Genomic DNA, 26335 nt, shown 5'->3' with positions numbered 1-26335 from the left:
GCTTGAGGCAGGTCAGGGGTCGCCGGATATCGGGTCAGGATCACCGGGGGGGACCTACTCATGGTATTTTTTCACTCGAGCTTGGGCCGGGTTTCGTGGGTGCATAGGGGGCTGGATTCGCGGTTTCTCGTTGGCACCGGGCGCTGCAGTTTGAACAAGTCTGGTGTTCACTGGAGATTCACTCTTTGAAGTGAAGGCAGGCAGGTCCTCTGGGGTTTTTGAGGTTGATGGCTGCAGGACACACCGGGATTTCGCAGGAGCAAGTTCGAGGGTAGACAGGCCTGTAGGGCTGGGGCCAAGTCAGTGGGCGACGTCCTCTTGTTAGCTCTGCACAGCTTTTTGTCCTTCTCATCTTCTTTTCTGGATCTGAGGAAGAAAGGTTCAGGTGTTCCTAAATACTAAATTTAGGGGCATCACAGGTAGGTAAAGGGCAGGGACCAATGGTTCCCTTCCCTGGGGTGGGTGCACCTCCTATTCTGCCACTCTCCAGTGGGAGGGGGGCAGGAGCCTATCTCTGGTTGTCTGGGTCTCGCCATCCTCAAGATGGCAGGAACTCAAGGTTGTACTTCACCTCCCCTCCCCGACCTTAGGGGTGGAGTTGGCAGAGGTGGGCACACCTCATCCTCACTTGTTTTTCCCGCCGGTTCTCCCGCCCAAAGTGGAGGGTAGAACCAGTGGGGACCAGTTGCAGAAAGCAGCAAATGATCTGGAGCGGCTCACAAAAGCTTCTCCTTCGTGAAGTCTGCCCGTCCTGGGAGGAGGCTTGGCACCTCGTCTCAGAATGTGCATTGTTTCAGGCCCCCGAGAGCAGCAGCTCTCGACCCAGGAGTCCAGAAACATGTCTGGTGGTGGCAGCCTAAGCAACCAGTCAGGTCACTAGAGGTTGATCGAGTTTTAGGGGGCATCTCTAAGATGCCCTCTGTCATGCATTTTACATTAAATCCCACACTGGCATCAGTGTGGGTTTAATGTGCTGAGAAGTTTGATACCAAACTTGGCAGTCTTCAGTGTAGCCATTATGGTGTTGTGGAGTTCATAATGACAAACTCCCAGCACTTTATACTCTTAATGGCAGCACTGCACAAACAGTGCCCAAGAATGGACCTGGATACTGTACGCGTACAGGGCTCATGCACCTGTACCCTCACCACTGGCATAGGGCACCCAGATAGAGGGGTGACTGATGTATGCCAGGGCAGTGGTTTGTGGGCATGGCACTTAGGGATGTGTGCCATGTCGACTTCTCACTTTGTTCTGCACCATGAAAACCAGCCGGGAAAGGTAGTGTGAGAGTGTCGGGGTACAGGGCCTCTAAGGGTGGCACAATAAGTGCTGCATCCCTTAGAGGCCTTCTCTGGTCACAGTGCCCTGGGGACCTGTGGTACCATTTACCAAGGGCCGACATGTAGCCAGAGATGCCAATTGGGTTTAGGCTTCAATGCGGTTTCAGAGAAGGAACATAGGCCCTGGGGACCTGATTAGCAGGAGATCAGTGCACACTCAATCAAATAACATCAGCAATTCATCAAAAGGTGGGAGCATACCATGCAAGAAAGAGGGCACTTTCTCACACATGGCAAAACCCATAAGAGCACAGCTACAAAATTCTCCAAATCTAGTCTGGCACTTGGGAGATTTTCTAAATTGAGGAATTTGAGGATTGAAATAGCCATCAGAAACTCCTGGACCACAGTTGGGCTATTCTCCTTAGAAGAAAGAACTGTAAACATTAACAAGGCCTCCATCTTTAAGAAACCAAAGGCATTCCCACTGGTTGCTAGCACAGTCAAGTGTGACGCAGAAGTGGAACAGCAATTTACTTTCTCAAACAGAGGCAGCCTGGGAGCTCCTTACTGCAATGAGGATTGTTAGAGAAGTTCCTTAATACATTTCTTATTTTTGTGTGTGATGTTGCTCCCATCTGCTAACTAGGCAGCCCTATATTTTATGACTTTATTTAAGGCCCAGGCAAGTGGTCTTATAATTGAGGTTTGCAATTGTGAACAAGAGTACTTGTTTCTTTTCTTAACCCCCTTGCCTTTTATTTTGCAAGTTGTGACTCAGAACTGTTGTATATAGGAGGTTGGTCTTAGTTTTCATTTGCACTGACTAGAATCAACTCACTTCCTTAATAAATATTGTTGAAACCTAAAGGTTTAGGGAAGTAGATACTCCATTATTCAGCAACTGCTCTGTGAAAAAAACAATCTTCATATTTTCTGATCTGTATTTCTGAAGCCTCTGCCCATTGAGACTTATATGGTGATTCGCGCTCTTGCCTATTTACTAGTAAAGGGACTGGAAGTTAAATTGATTAATATGAAATGTTAATTGAGTAATTGACGGAAGCTCATTTATTGTACACAACAGTACAGTAGATTTTCCTGAATGCAATCTTTTGAATATCATCATCATTTTATCCTCAGCTTTCTTTGAAATAATGAGTCGCAAAACAATACGAAAGTCTACATAAGTTGCAAGCAACAATTTGTTGAAGTAAGATTTCTCACAAATGGGACATTTTTAATCGCATATTTACCTCCAGTTTTACGCTTTTCTAGTACTGGCTCAAGATTTAAAGGCTTCCCAAAACTCTTCCTGATAGGATTGCCCTTCATCTGTTCGTTGTTTGGAGTGTCAGTTTCAATGGGTATGTAAGGAGACCGCCGTGCCGGTGTCTTAATTAAAGACCGCTTGTGTTCATTGTCTTTTGTAGTCTCAGAGAACCTAAATTTAAAAAAAAACAATTAGTGCACTTTGCATTTTACACACTCAAACATGTTGTGCCTATAAAAGTGTGTCTTTTACGCACAAAAAAACTGCGAATCTGGCCACAAAGTTACTTTATTTCAAGTGGTCCTATGCTCTCTGTCCTCTCAAAGTTCAGGTTTTCCTTATGAGATTAAAACTTTGTTACATATTTATGATGCAACTAGTTTCCCTTATATTGTGTACAAATGGATTATCTTTCTTGATATATGTAAGGAAATACCTCTTTTTCTATGGTCAAGCACCCAAGTTTTATTATATAACGCTGCTAGTTTTTCGACTTAATGCCAGTGTCCTGATCCTAAATGTCGAATTGGCTGTACCCATTAGGAAATGGCTAACTTACCTGTAAGTTCCTAGTAAATGGTAAGCTGATACCGAGGACATGAAATCAGAGGGGCACACCAGGGCTAGGAGCACTGATGCGTAAACCTGGATGACCCCCAAGTAAAACCAGCCCCTCAGTCCGTCATTGTAGAGTGGGAGAACAGGATAGAAGTCTCTAGCGGAAGAACATGTTTCTTACCTTCTGTATCACTCTTTTTGGTAGAGATTATCTAACCGCAGATTTGTCACTGTTCAGTGAACTGAACTCTTCTAATTTAAAAAGGTGCCAATTAGAGATCTGCTCACTGGTCACTACCAGCACACTGATCCCTACCAATTTGAAGTTTGGATTCTCCAGCCGTTGACAGTTCAGAAAGCAGTCAATTTCACTTCTTAAAGGTGGAGTCTATATATGGTCCCATGCATCACTTCCACGGAACAGCATGGCACCACCTCTCAGCACGCAGGGGTACTGCTTAGGATTTTCCAGATTCAGTATGATGCCTGGGGAGTATTCAAGAGGTGAAGAATCTGCTGGTAGAAGTTTACCACAAGGTGTTATAAAGAAAGATGTGGATGTGGATATAGATATTTATATGTATATCTATCTCAACAAGCATGTATGCCCCAAGGAGTACAGGCCAGACGGAAGATCGTAGTTCATACAGTTTGTAATGAAGTCTTGCCAACAGACACAAAAACGGCTCCATGCAACATTAAAATCAATGCGCCAAACGCGTTTCGGGAGTCCTTCTTTCCCCTCTTCAGTGGCGGTTAGTGACGAGTGAGAGTCGCATTTCAAGTGCACTTTTAAATTCCAACCTTGCTTGCCTCAGTGGGCGTGGGCGTGACCGTCATCACGGCTTTCTGGTTACTGTGGTCCACTTCAAATAATCCACAGTGGGTTTGCTTTCCAACTCGGAACTGTCACGATGTCTGCCCTGCTTTGTGAGCTTCATAAATGAACTATCTATATCTATATATATATTTGAAGACTAACTGTAGTCGAAACGCGTAGGCCGTCCTTTTTTGCACATGGTGTCTTATAAAATAAAATAATTTACTTGAAATTACCGATGTGGTGCCGTGACTTCCGTCAAGAGCAAGGAGACGAGAGGAATCCAAGAAAATATATATACACATATACATCATGTGATCAAACCTCTGGCTAGCGGTGAAACGCGTCATGCGGACTTGCTGGGTGTTATTCTTCTTGACGCAATAAAGCACTGATTTTTGCACCATACCTGGGTTTGGCTTGTTCGTCCTTGTGAGAGTCCGGAGATTGGGGCCGAGACGTGTTGGCCTACATATGGGTAGGACAATTTAGTGTTTAAGTATAAGTGAAGATCCCCTGAAAGAGAAGGAATAACTGAAGTTACTTATCTGTAAATCCTAGTTCTCATCCAGGGAAATCCTAATCATAATCATGAGCACTGAAAAATCCTGCGGTTGTGCGGGACTATTTAGTGCTTATTCCCATTTAAGGAGGATCCCAAGGAACCGAATTTTGGCTTCAGGGGTGACCTCCGTAGAGAACTCCGAATCTCATTTACCTCTGGACATGTCGAAAAGATGCGTAGCCAATTCCTTGCTGATATTTTCTCCACAAAGGGCTCTGAACATTTACCATCATCTTACATAAATGCCTATAGTCTACGTAGCATTTGCATATTCATTAATTTCTACAGTTAGGAAGTTTATATGTTTACCTGGTTTTCCACCCTAATATGGTCAAATGCCCTCTGGATCTGTGCTTCTTATTTAATTAACTGAAATAAAAATTCAACACCTCTAAGAAATCTGCCTTTTCTGCGTGGTCAACCCTTATTTTTCAGCTTTTATTGGACCCTATATTTTTCTTGACTTTGGAAATCTGTGCACTTCAACTTACCACTGCAGCCTGACCGCGGCAGTGCAAAACCTGCATTTCGACCTAGCAAAATAGGCTCCTTTGATAGATCAAAACAAAAAGTTACTTACCGTCGGTAACGCTGTATCTGTAAGAGACACAGATTACTTATAAATTCCTTCCCTTAGAATTACCCCATGTGTCAGACTGGATCAGTGGAATTTGTCTACAGCAGTCCCCTTGCGCGTCGGTCAATTCCGCGTTCAACATTGCCATCGTGGTCGCCGGAATGAAGTTGCGGTATCTAGTTAGACGCCGCCCCTGCGCGCGGACGTCAGTTCTTCACACGACATTCCACGCCAGAAGCACAGAGCAAAGCAAGACACTGACCACTGTGCACAAAACTAGGGCCCTGAAAGTGAGTGCCTTACCCTAGAAGTCCATTCGTAAAACGGGGAGGATGGGTGGGGCGATGAGGAATCCATAACTAATCTAGATCTCTTACAGATATATTGTTACCAAAATGTAACTAACGTGTTCATCTGACAGAGACAATGAGTTATGGATTCCTCACCTTAGAATAGATACCCCAGCAACAACACCCCCGGAGGTGGGTAAGCGAACCAAAGTCCTGGAGAACTGAACAGCCAAAGAAGCGGTCTCTCCGGACTTGGCTTTCCAGGCAGTAGTGTTTGGTAACCGTGTGCAATAACGCCCAAGTCGCTGCCAGCCAGATGTCAAGGATTGGGACTCCACGTCCCAAAGCAGTAGTGGCTGCCGTCGCCCTGGTGGAGTAGGCACACAAACCCACTCGAGGTTCCTTTTTAGCAAAGGAGCAGCAGATTGTTCTGCAATGAACAACCCGTCGTGAAATGGTTCGTTTTTGCACAGCCTGAACTTTCTTGGCACCTACATAGACAACAAGGAGCTGATCATCCACCCGGAATGGTTTTGTGCAATCCAGATAGAATGAAAGTGCACGTTTTGGATCCAGACGGTGGAGCCTCTCCTCCTCTTTAGAAGGATGCGGAGGCTGAAAGATGGTGGGCACAGTGATGGTCTCTCCTATGTGGAAAGAGGTAACCACTTTGGGGAGGAAAGTAGGCCTAGTGCAAAGGACAACTTTGTCCAGATGAACAGCCAAGAAAGGAGGTTTGGAAGAATGGGCCTGTAGCTCACTCACCCTGCGAGCAGAGGTGATGGCAACCAAACAAGCAGTTTTAAGAGTTAAATGCCTGAGTGGACAGTTATGCAGCGGCTTGAAAGGAGCGCACATAGGGTAGGTCAGAATCAAGTTCAAGTACCACTGGGACATGACAAAAGGAATTGGAGGAAAAAGTAAGTAATGCCCTTAAGGAAGCAGTTTACAATGAGAGACTTGAAAAGAGAAGATTGATCAGGAAGCCGAAGAAAGGCCGAAATGGCAGAGAGAAAGCTTTTTAAAGTGCCCAGAGCAGAGCCCTGCTGGGTCAAAGAAAGAATGAAGAGGAGAACCTCTGAAAGGTGTGTAGAAAGGGGATCCACAGCCTTTGCTGTGCACCATGCCACAAATGTGTTCCATCGACAGGCATATACAGCTTTGGTGGAGGGGCACTTGGCTACCAAGAGAACGTTACAGACTTCGAGAGGAAGGTAAAAAACTGTCAACTGTCACCGCTCAATCTCCACGCAAGGAGGTGGAGGCTGGACATGTTCGGGTGGAGGACCGTCCCCTGCTGCTGCGACAGAAGATCCTCCCAAAGAGGTAGTCTGAAGCTCCGGGTACCAGACTCTCCAAGCTCAGTCCCAAGCCATAAGAATGACTTTGGCCCGGTTGCCCCTGATCATCTTCAGTACTCAGTACAAAAGTGGTATAGACGGAAAGGCGTATAGAAGACCGCAACTCCACTCATGAAGAAAAAAAAAAAAAAAAAAAAAAATCGCCCAGCGAGTCCAGCCTTGGAAATTCCATATGCGAAGAATCGCTGACATTGCGCGGTCTCTTCGGTGGTGAATAGATATAACGAACAAGTTACTTACCTTCGGTAACGCCTTTTTCTGGTAGATACAGTATCTGCCTGTGGATTCCTCACCTTGTGAATATCACCTTGCGTCAGCAACATTCGGAAATTCTTTTTGTAGCTTCGCGCAGAAGTAGAATGTAGAAAAGCAATTGAAACAAAACTTTCCCTTCAACAATAAAAAACATTAACATCCCAGTTACTCTGGTATAGAAGAGTGGACAACGGGTGGGCATGTGAGGAATCCACAGGCAGATACTGTATCTACCAGAAAAAGCGTTACCGAAGGTAAGTAACTTGTTCTTCTGATAGATACATCTGCCAGTGGATTCCTCACCTTGTGAATAGAGTCCCACAGCAGTCCCCACTCCCGGAGGAGGGTGTCCACTCTCCTATACTAGAAAATCTTGAAGCACAGATCACGCAAAGTGGCCCTCCCTCCTCACTTCGGTATCCAAGCAGTAATGCTTCGCGAAAGTGTGGAGGGAGGACCAAGTTGCCGCTTTACAAATGTCCTCAACAGGTACACCCCTAGACAAAGCAGAAGTAGAAGACTTCGCTCTAGTAGAGTGGGCTCTTATACCCTCTGGAGGTTCCTTACCAGCCAGGGCATAGCAGATCTTGATGTATAGAATAATCGATGTTGAAAGCGTGCGCTTGTGCACTGCTCTTCCTTTTCTGCAACCAGCGAATCCAACAAACAGCTGGTCATCAAGTCGATAGTCCTTAGTCCTATCAAGATAAAAGCTCACCGCCCTCTTAGGGTCCAAACGGTGAAGCCGCTCCTCCTCCTTGGAAGGATGAGGGGGACGATAGAAGGTAGGAAGGGTAATGGACTGCCCCAGATGGAAGGGTGTTACCACCTTAGGCAGAAAAGCAGCCCTGGTCCTAAGAACCATTCGTTCAGCATGAATGGACAAGAATGGAGGCTTTCAACTAAGAGCTTGAAGCTCACTTACCCTCCTTGCAGAGGTTTTGCAACTAGGAAAACCGTCTTTAAAGACAACAACCTCAAGGTACAATTATGAAGAGGTTCGAAAGGGGAACCCATTAGAAATGTAAGCACCAGATTCAAGTCCCATTGAGGCACAATAAAAGGAGTAGGCGGAAATGTATTTGTAAGGCCCTTCAGAAATCTTAAAACAATAGGAGATTTAAATAATGACGGCTGATCCGGCAAGGCTGACAGATAACCTTTCACTGTAGCCACAGCAAAACCTTGCTGCCTAATGAAAGAGCAAATATGGGTATATCTGACAAACGAGCCCTCAAAGGGTCAATGGTCTTCTCCCCACACCAAGTCACAAATTTAGACCATCTGTAAGAATAGATTGACTTAGTGGAGTCACGTCTGGCCGATAAAATGACATCCACCACATCATGTGGGAGAGAAAAGTAATTCAGGTTGCCCCGTTCAATATCCAGGCATGAAGGTGTAAGGTCTGGAGGTGGGGGTGAAGAACCTGCCCCTCCATCTGAGAGAGGAGATCCGCCCTGAAAGGGAGACGGAGCGGCGGGCACGAGGAGAGGTGGAGAAGATCTGTGTACCACACCCTTCTTGGCCAATCCGGAGCGATCAATATTACTTGTGCCCGGTCTTGGCGAATCTTCCTCAGAACCTGAGGAATCAAGGGTATGGGAGCTAACGCGTAAAGGAGTTGTGAGTCCCAACTCAACTGAAACGCGTCCCCTAAAGCTCCCTGCATCGGATACTGGAGACTGCAGAATGACGGACAGTGAGCATTCTCGCGAGTGGCAAACCGGTCCACCTGAGGATTCCCCCACGTCCGAATGACGTGACGAACTACCTCTGGATGAAGCCTCCACTCGTGGTCGGCTAAAAACTGCCGACAGACTGTCTTGCACGTACGTTCAGAACTCCGGCAAGATGATTTGCCGTCAGACAAAATCAGATGATCCTGGACCCAGGACCAGAAACCAGAGCCTCTCTGCTGAGACACTGCGACCCTACTCCTCCCTACTTGTTCACATACCACATCGCGGTGGTAATGTCCGTTAGGACCTGAACCGACTGCCCGCGAAGGGAAGGGAGGAAGGCCTTGAGCGCCAGACGTATTTCAGCCCGCAATTCCAGAAGTTTGATATGAAGCAACCTTTCCTCTGGAGACCAAAGACCCTTGATCTCCAGATCCCCCAGATGAGCACCCCACCCTAGAGTGGCCACCGCTGGAGGAAGATGGAAAGGCTTTCCTTGAGACAGATTGCCCTCCACACTCCACCATGTCAGATCCGCTGCAGTTTCCCTGGAGATCCTGATCGACTCCCTGAGATCTCTGTTGGGTTGATACCACAGCCTGCGAAGGAACCACTGGAGTGCCCTCATATGCCAGCGTGCATGGTTGACCAGCAGAATGCAGGAAGCCATCAGACCGAGCAGACGAAGGACCTTCAGGACTGAAACGACCGCTCCATCGTGAAATAAAGGAATCATTTCCTGTATGTCGCAAATCCTTTGAGGTGGATGGAATGTCCGACATACAGTTGTATCCAGTACCGCACCTATGAACAGGTTGCGCTGGGAGGGCACCAGGTGAGACTTGGGTACATTTATTGAAAAACCCAACCTGTACAACTACTGAGTTGTGTCTTGCAAATGATGGAGCACTCTCTACAGAGATTCTGCTTTAATCAGCCAATCGTCTAGATAAGGGAATACTGGAATCCCTGACCGTCTGAGATGAGCAGCCACCACTGCCATCACCTTGGTGAAGACTCGAGGCGCAGTAGTAAGACCAAACGGAAGGACCGCAAAGTGGCAGTGCTGCGAACCCACCGTAAAACAGAGATACTTTCTGTGCTACTTCAGAATAGGGATGTGGAAATACACATCCTGCAAGTCGATCGACACCATCCAGCCTTCTTCCAACAGCGCTTGAAGAACCTGCGCAAGGGTGAGCATCTTGAACTTCTCCTGCTTCAGGTAAAGGTTCAAGATCCTGAGATCCAGGATTGGACGAAGTCTGCCAACCTTTTTGGGGATCAGAAAATATCAGGAGTAGCACCCCTGACCCCTCTCCGGCTCTGGAACCACCTCTATTGCACCCTTTCTGAACAAAGCCAGGACTTCTTCCTGCAAGAGCAGCAGGTGGTCCTCCGCACAAAAACCTTGGCAAGGAGGCTAATTGGGGGGAAATTCCCGAAAGGGAAGAGCATACCCATTCTCCACGAGATTGAGAACCCAAATATACAATGTTATCAATTCCCAGTCTCGGAAAAATTGGGTAAGCCAGCCCCCCACTGGGCACACATGATCCGGAATGGTGGATCTAGGGCTGCTTTGCTGTTGTGGCAGGGGGTTGGGAAGAGGTAGAGGAGGAGGAGGAGGCCTGATGACCCCTAGGACGAGCCCTTTGTCTGCCTCTATACGACTTGTACGGCGTATTTTGCTGCTGCTGCTGCGGCTGTCTAACTCCGAAAGAAGACATGCCAAAACCTCTGAACCTCTTCACCACAGAACCTCTGGACTGAAGGCCCAAAGATCTCGTTGTTGCTCTGTTGTCCTGGAATCTTTCTAAAGCAGCATCAGCCTTCTTACCAAACAATCCAGACCCATCAAAGGGAAAATCCATCAAAGCTGCTTGGACATCCGCAGAGAATTCAGAGGATTTAAGCCATACCCCTCTCCTCGTGGCCACTGAAGAACCCATCACTCTAGCCACCGAGTCAGCAGTGTCCAGGCCACTCTGAATTACCTGCCTTGCGGCAGCCTGTGTATCCGTGATTACCTCTTGAAAATCCTTCCTATCACCCTCAGGAAGTTTCGTAACCAACTGTTTAACTGAATCCATCAACGCATGGATATAGCGTCCCATAAGACATTAGTCGATTTGAGCGCCATGCTAGCTGAGAAGACTTTTTTTTGCTGCTTGGTCCCGCTTTTTTGATTCCTTATTCCCCGGAACCTGAGGAAAAGCGCCCACAGATTTCTTCGAGCAGGCCGCTTGCACAACCAAGCTCTCCGGCAAGGGATGTGTAGACAAAAAGTCCAGGTCACCAGGGGCCACCCTGTATCTTCTTGCAACTGCCTTCGAAACAGCCGGGGCTGTAAGAGGCCTTTTCCAAACCTCCGATATAGGCTCCGCCAAAGCATCATTAAATGGGAGCATAGGCTCGATCACAGAGGTAGGCAAATGTAGGACTTCAGTCAGTATATTAGCCTTATACTCTGGAGTAGGAAGAGCTAAGTTTAACAAGTCTGCAGCCTTCCTTATAACCACATGATAAGGTTTAACATCCTTTGAAGGGGCGTCAGAAACAGGCCAAATCCCAATCAGGGGACAGTTCAAGACCACTAGCCTCTCCCAGATCATCTAAAAGATCTTTTGAATCCTGCAGCTCACCCTCTTCCATTTCTGCCTCACAATACCTCCGCTCTACCAGAAGCCTCTGGGCCTCACGTCTCGACCTCTCCTTCATGAATGAAGTCGACGGATCCAGAATCGACTCCGTCTGAGCCGGAACCGACGTTGATCCTGAGGCCGGTGGACCAGACCGCTGAACAGGAGCTCGGTTCGGATTCGGCATCGGAGTCGAGGGGGCCGGAGTCTAAGTCCTTGGCGTCGAAGGCTTCGGCGGCACCGAGAAAAGCCAAGGCGGCGTCGAAGCCCGCATAAATGGCATGAAAGGCGCAGGAGCGTAAGACTGGGAAATACCCAGATTAAATGCTAATGGACTCGTGGGACCAACCGGTGAACCAGAGGGGAACATAGCTCTTGAATACATACCATACATAGCATTCAGGAATTGAGTAGGGTCCTGACCTGGAGCAGGAAAAGGTGGGTATGAGCCAACAGGCTGCTCTTGAGGGATCGGAGTCCTCTCGATTTCAACTTAAACCTCAGGCTGGTGCACCGGGGTCGACGAACCCGCAAGCAACATAGCCTCCACTTCTACTCCATCTTCTTCATCTCTCTCACCCTCATGGTCAGATGAATGAGCAGGAGCCGGATCAGGATGACTTATCGGGCGAATTCACAGGCGACGCCTCACCTTCGGACACCTGAACCTCCGGAGCCTCCATGTCCTTTCGAAGCAACTTTACCTTCGGCTTCGAGTCAGAGTCCTTCCCAGAGTGATGTCTAGACTCATGAGACCTCTTCTTGTGCTTCTTCCTCAATGACTTCGAAGCATGCACTGAAGATGACCTAGAGCGCGACCTCGAACGACGAGTCAGTGACCTCGACCTCTTTTTATTTTTATTGCTCTTCAGTTTTGCAACAAGGAGTTTCGCCTCCCTCTCTCGTAGAGCCTTAGGATTCATTTTCTTACAGGATGAACAATCCTCAACGTCGTGGTCTGAACTTAAACACCAAAGGCAGCACTCATGTGGATCTGTAATGGACCTCAGTCAACAAAGGGAGAGAAAGGGTTCAAGGGCACTCTTAGTCCCCAGTCAGTAAGTAGATAAACAATGGAAGAGTGTCCGTCAGTATGGCGTTAAAGAAGTGAACATAGCACGTAAATTATGAGGCCAGATGTAAGTGGTCAGAGGACTGGACCACCTTTCAAGAAAAAATGCTTGATTTTTTCAGGAAACCCTCACTCACCCTAGTGGTGACATGCTTCATCATCGGGTCCACTGGGAGAGATCGAATACCTCCCCAGTGTGCTGCGACGCCAGGAGACTGCGGAGCAGGTTTTGTGAGAGTGAAGAGTGAAAAAAAGTTAAGTGTGATTAAAAATGTCTAAGGTTGTCCCAAAAAATCATTTATTAACTGGTCAACCCGACATAATAAAATTAAATTAACTATGTGCAGGGAAAACTAACCAAAAAATATACTGGTGTTTCCCTGTTAGGGGAAGGTCAACATGTTTCTGCCCTTTATGTGTGTGAATTTACAGGGCTTTCATCAGGACCAATATGCGAGTGTTGCCTCAGCAGGTGTGAGCGCGCTAAGGCCCACCCTGCCAAAGGCTGTGAAAGTTAAAAATAGCACTATGTGTAAAAATGGTGCATAAAAAGTGTAAACCAAAAGGCTTGGGGAATTACCTCTGTTGCGAGGAGCCTGCGTTGATCCACGAGATCCAGCGGGGGACAGCTAGGTGCCGAGTGGGGAGGTATTCGATCTCTCCCAGTGGACCCGATGATGAAGCATGTCACCACTAGGGTGAGTGAGGGTTTCCTGAAAAAATCAAGCATTTTTTCTTGAAAGGTGGTCCAGTCCTCTGACCACTTACATCTGGCCTCATAATTTACGTGATCTGTAATGGACATCAACTTGCCGCACTCCCCACAGGGCTTAAATCCGGTCTTCTTAGTGGACATCTTGACACAAAGTAGCAAACAGGACACCGAAATGAAGAAAAAACAGTAACAAAGTTACCAATACCTACAGAGGATTCCAAGAAATCGTTAGCGTCGACGACGCGGAAAAAAGGGAACTGACGTCATCACGCCGGCGTGGGCCGACTATGGAGTCGGTGACGTCAGCGGAGTCGCGCGCGGTGTCGTGCCTCTGTGACGTCGGCGCGAAGCTACAAAAAGAATTTGCGAATATTGCTGACACAAGGGGATGAGGAATCCACTGGCAGATGTATCTATCAGAACAAGAGACAGCCATCAAAGGGCATGTCCAAAATTGTTGCTTGGACATCTCCCGAAAAGCCAGCGGACTTCAGCCAGGCGTAGCGTCTCAGTGCTACGGATGTGGAAATCGTTCTGCCGAGTGAGTCAACAGTGCCCAGCCCATTTCTTATGGCAAACGTCACTGCAGCTCTCCCTTCTGCAACTGCACAGGAGAGCACGGCTTAGGCAACCTCTGGGCATGGTGGCAGCACCTGCATGACCGAGTCCCACTCAGAGTGGAAGTAACGGTCCAAGAGACATGCAGTGTTCACCGACTGGAGTCCTTAGCTGGAGGAAGAAAATATCTTCTTCCCAAGGTGGTCCAGCTTCTTGGATTCCCTGTCAGGTGGTACAGTAGCGAATGCGCCCTTTGAAGTCGATGCTTGGACCACCAAGGGACCACCAAGCTCTCAAGGGTGGGATGTTGGGAGAGGAGAATTGGGTCGCCCAGGGCTGGGCGGTGGCGTTGGGCAATCATACTGTCCACAGGAGCCCCTGTGTAGGCATAGGACCAAGTGCCCAAAAGAAGGACACATGGGGCTAGAAGGCCAAAAAACACCATAGGCACTCTCAAACCCAGGACTGATCCTGTAACATTAAGATAATATCTGGAGATCCCATACTCGCTGCGACAGAGGAAAAGCTTTGAACAGCACCATAATCAGAATTGCCCAAGGAATGGAATCCTATGTGTAAGGCTCAGGTGGGACTTCGGCTTGTTGTCACAAGTTTGCTGCTGTCCAGAGGTGATGTACGACTGTGGCAATCCTAACTTCAGCAACCAGTAAACAAATGTACAGAAAAACATCTACTCCTGACCTTTGGAGATGGACTGCATACACCAACAAAACTAACTCCTGAGGGTCTGAGGCAAGGCAGTAGGGGAGCACAGTAAAATGAAAACTTTCTGGCTTACCTTGAAATGCAAGTAACGCCCGCAGGGTATATTCAAATATGCATACTGCAAGTCCACAGAAACCATCCAGTCCCCAGTATCTTGAGGAGGCAGGATCTGACCCAGAGTGAGAATTTGGACAGGTCTGCCTTCAGAAAAGTGTTTAGCAGGCAGAGAGGCAGAGAGCCATAGAAGGGCAATGGCCTCCATCCTCCTTTCAAATGACAAAATCATGCGAATAGCATCCTTTCCCTTCTTAGATTCCTGTACGACCTGTATGGAACTCTTGGACATCAGAAGGTTGACTTGCTGCATCAGGATTGCAGAGTGTTCCCCGGAGAGCTGCTCTGGTGCAAGGAAAAAGGGGGTTGGAAAGGAGGGAAAGGGCAGGGTATCGCCCTTTGAACAATCTGTAGCACCACCAGTCTGAAATTATGGTGCTCCAGCAGTTGAGGAAACGCTGTATTCTGCCTCCTACCAGAAAGGCATGAAGCTGGGAGGAAAAACTAAAGCAGCATGGCAGTCGCTGCAGCAGGGGAGTAAGAATGAGGACTGTTACCCCTACTAGTTTGAATTGTATCTACCTGTGGCCCCAAAAGGACTAGGTGAACAGTTGCGGTACAAGTTGGGAGGGCTGAACTGGTCTGTAACCAAGGCCCCAGGAATAGACAATGAAATTTCTCTATTGGTGGGGAAATTATTTAGCCCCAGGGGACATGATGTAGCAGGACTGTCCTTGAATTATTGCAGCACCAGGTCAGCTTTTTCTCCAAAGAACATAGAGCCATAGTTGGACATATCCATTAGGGGTACCTTCTCCATTTCCAGAAAAAAAATATTATTTCATTCAGGTGAGTCTGATGAGCATAACACGCATGCCAATAGCTCTGCTGATGCATTCTGTAGTTTTCAAACATCCCAGAACATATACTTAGGTGCATACTGACCATTATTTATTATTTGGGACAAAGAGGCATTGAGATCTTCCTGGATGGCTGGGAATATCACTGTCCGCATCGCAAAATGCGTGGTTTTACTGACCCAGGAGACAAATTGATTTAAGGGCTAGACTCCCTGAAGAAAACATTCTGTTTACATAGCATCAAGTCTTTTTGATTCCATATGGAGAAGATTGGAAAGGAACAAATTAGAATTGACCTTACTTGTTGAGGATTGAACAATTAGGCTCTCTTTTGTGAGATGCTTGGTCAGCAACTCCGGGTCACCAGAAACTAGTGTATTTCCCCAAGCACAGATCAACTGACTGGTGAGCAGAAGGGCAACAGTAATGCCTTCATTTAAAGGCAATAATGAGTTGGATAAAACTAGCCCTGGTTGAAGCAATTAAAGTAAACGCATTTGATTTAGTTTCAATAGTGTGTCGCTGCAATCTTAGTGTTTCAGCTGCCCTCTGAACTGTCATTGCAAATTATGCACTTCTCATCAACGGTGGACCAAGTGGAGAGTCAGGCTCAGTTTCAGGAGAGGACTCCAGCTAACTGGTATTTTAGAAGCCTATATACAATGCTTCAGCAGTATAATCTATAACGAGGAGGCATCAATTCCTCTCCTTCCCCATTGTAATTTTCCTTATTGATATCGGCTCCCAGCTCTGGGTCCAAATCGGGGAAAAAAATAAAAGAAAATGAATGAATCCTCTGCTGATCACTGACATTGAAGCAGAGGTCAGCAACTGGAAACTGATTGCATAAAAATTGCGTGCATTTTCACGATTTTATCAGGTAACACAAGCCAGGGTGGGTAGAAGTAAGTTAGGGGTCAGAAACCAGCATCAGGATTGGATCATCAACCAGCAGAGTGTGTGTCAGTACATAAGTAATTCATGTGGACCATGGCACCAGAATAGAAGTCAGTTCTGGATTCTCAGTGGGCCCATTAGCTGGTCCCAAAGAGGCAGTCATGATCGCGGGTGGACCCGCCAGTGAAAGTGCGATAAAGTGCCTTTTTTGGTATGGTTAGCCTCCACCTTTTCACCTGGTTTTGATGTGGTTTTCCACAATTGGAACTTCTGTCCCCTATAAGTCCCTAGTAAGTGGTACCCTGGGTACGAGAGCTGAAGAGGTTCCCCAGGGATCCCCCTCAATGGGACCATAAAAAATAAATAATCCAGTAAAACGCAAACATATCACCCCCTAAGGCGCTGGGGCCGTTGGGAGATTAAGTGAGCAATTGCCCAGAGTCACATGATGCTGACTGCCGCCTGGCACGGTGAGGGCAGATCTGCATGAGCAGATGTGCACCCTACAATATTAGGATTCATTCCTTAATATTGTAGGTGCCAATAGAGCCATGAAAAGTACATGGGCTGGAAACTCGACAAGTTGAGTTCCACAGCACCAAGATGGCTTGACCGAACAACGGTATGTTAGGTACCAAACTACTCATCAATAAATCTACACTGATGTCAGAGTGAGATTTACTGTGCAAAGTACTCAGAGGACACCTCAGAGGTGAGCCCTGAAAATCTACCAACCCTGCTGTGGTCTCGGACCATCTGTCACACCTCCTCCCCTGGGTTGGGCCAGTTCTCGAAGAGGGAAACATCAAAGACTTGCCGCCTTTGTAATGCGACCCCCTACGCCTCAGCTGCCAGCAGCAGATAGCAGCCCCCAGTGTACACCCCCACTTTGGATGGGAAAGGCAAGGTGGAGCACATCTTTCTGTCCCCACCATCTTGAAGATGGAGAGACCCTCCAATGAGGGTCAAGACTATGGCCCTATGCCCCTTACCCCCTCCCTCCTCCCCAGGAAAGTGGCATAAGAGAATGTAGTCACCTCAGGTTAGGAGCCCATTGGCCATACCTGTTAATCCCCTAAAACAACCCTACATTTAGAATTTAGGTGGCTCCCACTGACCTAGAAACTAGACCTGTGACGACCTAAGAAGAAATGTGTTCCTTACCTGTAAGAAATGCGTTACTTACCTGTAACTGCAGTTATCCAGTATTGGTGTCTTTCGTAGATTCACATGCCTGAATCATTCCCCGTCGTCGAGACGGAAGCCTCCGGTATATAAAAAAGTAATGTCCTAAAGACATACATAGAGAAACATAGGCCTAAGGATCCCACCTTAGTGACCTTTCCATGTCCTTTTGTATAAAGGACCAAACTAGAGTAGGCCCAAGGGTCCCACCTTAGTGGCCTATCTATGTCCTTTTGTAAAAAGGACCAAATAAAGAAAACCAACCAATCAGCCACCACCTCCTTCTAAAACCTTCCTGTCAGGAGCCTAGGTCTCTCAAATTTTCGTACGCACCAAGCTAGGTAGGCGTAAACTTGTTAGAGAGATAGGAGAGTCCTTCCAGGGGAGGCGGGAGGGTGCATGTGAATCTATGAAAGACACCAATACTGGATGACTGCAGTTACAGGTAAGTAACGCATTTCTTATCCAGTATTTGGGTGTCTTTCATAGATTCACATGCCTGAATCAGAGTAGCAAGCAATATATTATTCACATTTTTGATGGAACATCATATATAAGTCTGTAGAGAATACATATCACGTGACTGTAAAACTACCAAAATGCATTGTCATATAAATATTAGTAAAATAATGTGCATACCAGTAAAGGATGGAGGGATGTCAGAAGGCTCACCTCACTGGAATAGATGGCGCAGCACTGCTTGGCCCACTGCTGCATCCTTCATCAGCTCAGTATCCAGGCAGTAGTGCCTGGTGTAGGTATGCGGTGACTTCCAGGTCGCAGCTCTGCAGATGTCCAATACCGGCACTCCAGCAAATAGTGCCGCAGACGTGGACATGGCTCTTGTCGAATGGGCTTTGACTCTTGAGTCCAAAGGTCGTCCGGCCTGGTCATGGCAAAAGGTGATCGCTGAGGAAATCCACCTTGAAATGCTGTGTTTTGACAGGGGCATGCCCTTCCGTGGTCTACTAAAGGCAACAAAGAGTTGAGACGATTTTCGGAAGTGTTTTGTCTTGTCAATGTAGAATTTAAGACACCTCTTCAGATCCAATGAATGAAGAGTTTTCTCAGCTACTGTGGTAGGATTTGGAAAAAATGACCCGAGGACCACTGGTTCGTTGAGGTGGAAGTCCGAAGGGACTTTCGGAATGAACCGAGGATTAGTTCGTAATAGCGCTCTGTCCTCTCTGAACTGAATGAAAGGGTCTTGGATTGAGAGAGCCTGCAACTCGCTGACCCTTCTAGCCGAAGTCAAGGCTAGGAGGAGGGCCGTTTTCCATGAGATAAATTTGATGTCAGCCCTATGGATGGGTTCAAAGGGGTGCTTCATTAATTGGTGAAGGACCACGTTGAGGTGCCACGACGGAGGGATCAGTCTTGGTCGTGGGAAGGACCTGTATAGGCCCTTAAGGAACTGCTTTATGAGTCTGTTTGCCCACAGGGATGGACCTTTAGAAGTCCTTGTGAACCTCGAGATCGCCGCCAGGTGCACTTTAATGGTTGCGTGCGCAAGGCCCGATTGTGCTAGATGTAGCAAGTACGGTAGCAGCTGCTGTGGAGTGATATGGAAAGGGTGTAGGCCTTCGGCCACACACCAAGAGCAAAACCGCTTCCATTTTAGTGAGTAGGTTTTATTAGTGCTGTCAGCTCTAGCCTTTGCCAGGATGTCTCTGCACTCCTGCGGGATGTTTAGGTGGCTGAATTCCCTGTGTTCAGGAGCCACGCTGACAACTTTAGAGAGCTCAGATTCGGGTGAAGAACCGGTCCTTGGGACATTGTGAGCAGAGCTGGATGTTGACGCAGTCGAATAGGTGGCTGGGCCGAGAGGCGGTGAAGGTCCGTGAACCAGTGCTGCCTCAGCCAGAATGGAGCGATTAGGATCAGGGTGCAGGGTTCTGACTTCATTTTCCTGAGAATCCTGGGTATTAGTGGGAATGGCGGAAAGGCGTATGCAAAGATGTTGTACCATGCGATGGAAAAAGCATTTCCAAGGGTCCCCGGTCGGTGATGCCTGATTGCAAAGCTTGGGCATTTGGCGTTCTCTTTCGTGGCAAAGAGGTCTATTTGCGGAGTTCCCCATTCCCCGAAGAGGTATTCCAGGGCTTCCAGGTCCATTTCCCATTTGTGAGATGGAGTTTCCTGTCTGCTCAGAGACCCCCGGGACGTACTCTGCTTTCAGCGTTATTCCATGTACCACAAGCCAGGTCCAGACTCTTTGCGATTCTCGAGATAGTGATAGTGATCGCGTCCCCCCCTGCTTGTTCAGGTAGTGCATCGTTGTGGTGTTGTCTGTCCTGACGAGCACTGGGGAGTTTTGAATGAGTGGCAGGAAGGCTTGTTGTAGCGCCAGGAAGACCGCTCTTAACTCCAATAGGTTGATGTGGAGCCGGGTTTCTTGTTCTGTCCATTTGCCATTGACCTGGAGTTCTTGGAGGACCGCTCCCCAGCCTTCTAGGGATGCGTCCGTTGTTATCACATGTGGTTCTGCGGGCAGCAGGAACGGCAATCCCTTTGACAGGTGTTTGAGCGATCTCCACCACTGTAAGTGGTTGACCATGTTTCGAGTGACTCGTATGCGGTCCTCGAATGATCCTGCGCTTTGTGTCCATTGGTTTGTCAACTCCTCCTGGAGTGGGCGCATCTTGAGGCGGCAATGGGGTATGAGCATGATACATGAAGACATCATGCCTAGGAGAGACTTGAAGGTGCGGACCGGTAAGGTTTTCCTTGATGCCACTGATGTGGCCAGGGAGATGAGTTTGACTTTCCTCTTCTGAGAAGGGAAAGCTTTGATACGCTCCGTGTCCAGAGTCGCCCCCAGAAAGGTAATTACCTTGTTGTGCTCTAGTGTAGACCTCGAGGTTGAGAGTCAAGCCTAGACGTTGGAAAATGTTCAGACAGGCGCTGGAGGATTTGGCTGCGATTCCGCAGATGGTGCCTTTACCAGCCAGTCGTCCAGGTATGGGAAGACCTGGTGTCCTTGTTGGCGAAGGAAGGCTGCCACAGGGGAGAGGCATTTGGTAAATATCCGTGGAGCAGATTTGAGGCCAAACGGGAGGACACGAAATTGGTAATGTTGCCTCGCTACAGCAAATCTGAGGTACTTCCTGTGGCCCTTGAGGATAGGAATATGGTAGTAGGCGTCCTGCAGGTCTAAGGACGTCATGTAGTCCCCTTCCTCCAATAGTCCCAGGATGTCCTGGAGTGTCACCATACGGAACGATTGTTTCTTTAGGAACACGTTGAGTGCCCCGAGATCCAGGATTGGTCTCCACTTTTTCCCCTTCTTGTGGATCAGAAAGAAGTGGGAGTAAAAACCTTTCCCTTTTTGGGCAGGTGGAACCTTCTCTATCGCTCCCTTCTATATCATGGATGCGATTTCCTGAAGAACCAATCGTAGGTGCCTGTGGGACCGTTTGCGAGGTGGTGTGGTCGGGGGAATTGTGACAAATTCCAGAGAATGTCCGAACTGAATGAGTTGGAGCACCCACTGATCTGTTGTTATCATTCTCCAATTTGCGAGGAAGTGTGTGAGCTTTCCTCCAATTTTGAAGAAGCTCGATGGTGGATGGAGGGGCCATTGACACGAGTCGTTGGTGGCCGCCAGCTGTTTTTTTCTGGTTCTTCCCCCTATAGTTAGACTTGCCGTAGGAAGTCTGGCGTCCTTGTTGATGTTGTCCCGGTTGGTATTGCGTTCTGTTTTGGCTGTATGAATAAGAGGACCTGTTCTGATATGTGCCTCTATAAGAGGATTGTCCTCTGTTTTTGTTCCCACAAAAGGACTGGTTTCGGAATTGAAGCGTTCCAAGGGCTTTGGCAGTGTCCGTGTCCTTTTTGATAGTATTTAAGGCCTCATCAATCTTTTCCCCGAAGAGATGCTGGCCATCATAAAGCATATCAATAATTTTCGTCTGCACCTCCTGGCGAAAAGAGGTGGCCTTGAGCCAGCCTTATCTTCTGAGAACAGCAGCACCTGCCAGATGCCTGAACCCGGTCAAAGCGACATCCATTGCGCAGTCAATGAGTTCAGAAGCAGACGTCTGTCCTTCCAAGAGAAGTGACTGAGCTTCCTCTTTTACCTCCTCTGGCAGGTGAGATAGATAAGGTGCAATATCTGCCCAAAGTTGCCGGTTATAGCGGCCCAGGAGTGCGATGGAATTTGCCACCTTTACGGTCATGGCTGACGTGGTGGAAAAGCGCTTGCTAATTGTATCCAGTTTTCTGCCTTCCTTGTCAGGTGGTGTCGACAAAGGCGATGCTGGGTTACGTGAATTTTTCTGCGCCGCCTGGGTTACCACAGAATCTGCCTTGGGGTGACCTGTAAGGCATGCTGGCGCTGATTAGGTTGCCTTGTATTTCTTTTCAAGCCTGGGTACCACTACTGGAATTGAGGCTGGTGTTTGCATCAATCGTTTCCCTTGCTTCCATATAAAGTCAATGATGGGGATTGACTTTGTTGTCTTTTTGGCTGGTTCCTTAACCCGTTGCCTGCTGATGACTGAACGGCTCCGCCATCAGCTGCGGTGGCGCTGTGCTGATGACGGAGCGGTTCCGTCATGGCCTGCTCGGAGCGCCTGCGCTGAGCGTTCCATTGAGCGGGGTGGGCCATGACGGAACCGCTCCGTCATAAGCACAGCGCCACCGACGCTGGTGACGGAGCGGTTCCGTCACCAGCATGCGGCCACCCCACCCCCTTAGCACTGCGGCAGAATAGCCGCCGCAGTGAAGGGGTTACATTCGTACAGGAAACACTCCGTTTCCTGAGTTTCCATAGCCATATGGAATCGCTTGGCTGCACGCTCTACAAGGTTGTGGAATCCACCAATGTCTGCGGGTGGCGATTCCGAGGACTGTGGTTCCGGGGACGCCGGAGAAGGGGCGATTTAGTCTTGATCTGCATCTGGGTCAGACTCATCATCACGTACCTCGCCCTCTTCATGGTCACCTTCTTCGTCAGCAGACGAATACATTTCCTGCACTGGCTCTTGTTCTCTACTGAGTGCCAGTGGTGGCGGCTTGTGTCGGGCCAAAGGAGTGGGTGCTTGTACAGTAGCAGGCACAGGCGTAGAGGGCTGCTCCGGGAACCGCTGCTTTTAATCCTAGATTAAAAATTGTAGGTCTGATACAACGGCCGCTGGTAGGCACACCATCGGTGTAACCTGTGTGTGGACTCGAGTGTGGACCGAATGTTCTACCTGTTCCACCTCTTCTAGTTCCTCATCACTGCTTTGGCACTTAACCACAAGGTCTGATGGCCTTGTGTGTACTGCTCTTCTTCCGACTCCTCGCCTTGTAATAGACAGGTTGGAGGCAGCTCTTGCACCTTACTGGGTGACGTCAGGTCTGGCGTAATTGGTTTCCTGGTAATCTTAATGGCGACATGGGATGTCTGTGGCGACAGGGTATCCATGCCGTGAGAAAGTAATGCCGACTCTTTCCATTTTCCTGTTGGGGTTGTCAGCTGCGGCGCCGACGACGGTGCATTTTCAGGGGTCGTCGATGACTTAGTCGACGGTGTCGTCGTCATCACCTTAGTCGACGGTATTTTTACCGACGTCGACGGTGTCCCCGTCGACTGTGTTCTCGTCGACTGTGTTCTCGTCGACTGTGTTCTCGTCGACTGTGTTCTCGTCGACTGTGTTCTCGTCGACGGTATTTTCCCAGCCATCGACGATTTTGTCGTCGACGTGTCCTTCGTCGAAGGGATGATCTTCGTCGACGGAACCATCGTGTCTTTGGCTCCGACGTCGACTTCGTCGTCGACTTCGTCGTCGACGATAGGATTTTCGTCGTCGATGGAGTAAAAGGAATGGTTGACGACACTGGCTTGCTCGCCGTCGATGAAGGGGTCGTCTTCGTCATCGTGGTAGATGTCGACGATGCTGTCGTCATCGACATTGTTGTAGTCGACGTTGACGTAGTTTTTAGCACTGAGGAGATACTTGACGCTGTCGTCGTCAAAATCAGCGGCTGCTTCCTGGCGACAGGAAGATCCTTGCCAGACACTGAGGTTTTGCCCTCTGAGGACTTCTTAGGAGTCTTCTTAGGAGGGGTGTCTGAGGGGCTAGGGGAAGTAACCCTTGGCCTCTTCAAGGAAAATTGTGAGGTACCAGACACACTCTCACCGTCTTCTGACACCAAGTCTTCTCTGTCCTTCAGTCTGTTCAGCCAGAGTAGCAGGCGTCCTTCTCTGTCCTTGAGGGTCTTGCTCGAGAAGGTCCTACATATTTTGCAGTCTTTGGCAAGATGGTGAGGGTAGAGGCAATACAAGCAAGTTTCATGTTTGTCCTCTGCATGGAGCTTTTTCTTCCCACACGAGGAACAGGCTCTGAAGAGACCCTTTTTATGGGCACCAGCCATAATGTAATAAAGTTAGAAAATTCGTTTTTTAAAGTAAGAAGTAGAAATCCTGAGGAGAACTCAGGTGGAGACTCCCTAGCACAACATGCGGTAGAAAAGCTGAGAGACCTAAGCTCCTGACAGGAAGGTTCTAGAAGGAGGTGGTAGCTGATTGGTTGGTTTTCTTTATTTGGTCCTTTTTACAACAGGACATAGATAGGCCACTAAGGTGGGACCCTTGGGCCTACTCTAGTTTGGTCCTTTATACAAAAGGACATGGATAGGTCACTAAGGTGGGATCCTTAGGCCTATGTTTCTCTATGTATATCTATAGGACATTACTTTTTTTATATATCGGAGGCTCCCGTCTCGACGACGGGGAATGATTCAGGCATGTGAATCTATGAAAGACACCCAAATACTGGATAACTGCAGAATCCAGTATTGGTATCTTTCATAGATTCACATGCCTGAATCATTCCCAGTTGTCGGGGTGGGAGCCCCCGGTACATAACAACAGTAATGTCATACAGACATATACATACTAATATGCCAGAGGCCTCACATTAGTAACCTATCCAGGTCCTTTTGTAAAAAGGACCAAACTTTGGGCAGGAGCCAATCAGCTACTACCACCCTCTAGAACCTTCCTGGAAGGAGCCCTAGTCCCTCAGATTTTCATAAGCACAGTGCTAAGTAGTACCTACTGAGAGAACCAAGGTGAACCCTTCCAGGTGAGGCGGGTGGGTTGCATGTGAATCTATGAAAGATATCAATACTGGATAACTGCAGTTACAGGTAAGTAACGCATTTCTTATCCAGTATTATGGGTATCTTTCATAGATTCACATGCCTGAATCAGAGTAGCAAGCAATAGGCAGCACATTTCGCATAATATAGCATGTAATACACTTGATAATACCTTATCAATAGTGCAACACAATAAACTGCAAACAGTAGCAGGATAAGAAATGTGCAATTAGGTAATAGGAAAGGTGGGATGAAAGGAAGAAGGCTCACCTCTAATGAAATAGATGATGGAGCACCGCCTGTCCCACTGCTGCATCCTTCATAAGTTCCGAATCCAAGCAGTAGTGCTTGGTGAACGTATGTGGTGCCTTCCATGTCGCCGCTCTGCAAATGTCGACAATGGGCACCCCAGAAAAGAGCACCATGGAGGTGGAAACCGCTCTAGTGGAATGAGCCCGAACCTTGGTGGCAGAAGGCGATGGCCGCAGAGATCCATCTTGAAATGCTCTGCTTTGTCAATGGTATTTACAAAAAGGGGTGGTGAGGGACAGAGTCTCTGAATTAAGCAGAAAGCTCTCACCCAGTCAAGAGATCAGGGCTAGATCCAACACCGTTTTTTAGCTCACTGCATCATCCCAGTTTCAGAACCTGGCTGTATGCAAATTAGTCTGTTCCTGTCCCAGTGCATGATGGGAACAGGGCAAACCAAACTACAAAAGCCAATTCTTACACTGGGAAGGAAACAAGCTCCCGGGGACCGGTTTCTGGCATTACAGCCGTCTTCGGCCCGGTTTGCTTGAATCCTGATGGTGCAATGAGCAAGGGTCTCACATCTGAGAATACCCTTCCACGCTTAGGGTGGACAAAAATATTTACAAAAAGGGGTGGTGAGGGACAGAGTCTCTGAATTAAGCAGAAAGCTCTCACCCAGTCAAGAGATCAGGGCTAGATCCAACACCGTTTTTTAGCTCACTGCATCATCCCAGTTTCAGAACCTGGCTGTATGCAAATTAGTCTGTTCCTGTCCCAGTGCATGATGGGAACAGGGCAAACCAAACTACAAAAGCCAATTCTTACACTGGGAAGGAAACAAGCTCCCGGGGACCGGTTTCTGGCATTACAGCCGTCTTCGGCCCGGTTTGCTTGAATCCTCATGGTGCAATGAGCAAGGGTCTCACATCTGAGAATACCCTTCCACGCTTAGGGTGGACACAAATATTTACAAAAAGGGGTGGTGAGGGACAGAGTCTCTGAATTAAGCAGAAAGCTCTCACCCAGTCAAGAGATCAGGGCTAGATCCAACACCGTTTTTTAGCTCACTGCATCATCCCAGTTTCAGAACCTGGCTGTATGCAAATTAGTCTGTTCCTGTCCCAGTGCATGATGGGAACAGGGCAAACCAAACTACAAAAGCCAATTCTTACACTGGGAAGGAAACAAGCTCCCGGGGACCGGTTTCTGGCATTACAGCCGTCTTCGGCCCGGTTTGCTTGAATCCTGATGGTGCAATGAGCAAGGGTCTCACATCTGAGAATACCCTTCCACGCTTAGGGTGGACAAAAATATTTACAAAAAGGGGTGGTGAGGGACAGAGTCTCTGAATTAAGCAGAAAGCTCTCACTCAGTCAAGAGATCAGGGCTAGATCCAACACCGTTTTTTAGCTCACTGCATCATCCCAGTTTCAGAACCTGGCTGTATGCAAATTAGTCTGTTCCTGTCCCAGTGCATGATGGGAACAGGGCAAACCAAACTACAAAAGCCAATTCTTACACTGGGAAGGAAACAAGCTCCCGGGGACCGGTTTCTGGCATTACAGCCGTCTTCGGCCCGGTTTGCTTGAATCCTGATGGTGCAATGAGCAAGGGTCTCACA

At 48.1% G+C, this 26335-nt stretch overlaps 1 protein-coding gene across 2 annotated transcripts in view; it reads right to left on the bottom strand.

Moving 5' to 3' along the window:
- The window catches only part of NUSAP1 (nucleolar and spindle associated protein 1), a 240467-nt gene that overhangs the window by 46208 nt on the left and 167924 nt on the right, over positions 1–26335 (bottom strand). For both annotated transcript variants that reach the window (XM_086937197.1, XM_086937195.1), the window contains one exon: positions 2540–2727. In XM_086937197.1, the coding sequence (XP_086793323.1) occupies positions 2540–2727 (188 nt within the window). The remainder of the gene's footprint in view (positions 1–2539; positions 2728–26335) is intronic.

The sequence above is a fragment of the Lissotriton vulgaris genome, chromosome 9 (genome assembly GCF_964263255.1).
Source record: "Lissotriton vulgaris chromosome 9, aLisVul1.2, whole genome shotgun sequence".
In the NCBI taxonomy this organism is placed as follows: Eukaryota; Metazoa; Chordata; class Amphibia; order Caudata; family Salamandridae; genus Lissotriton; species Lissotriton vulgaris.
The sequence above is the reverse complement of the archived record's forward strand: the minus strand, read 5'-3'. Positions and strand labels throughout refer to the sequence as shown.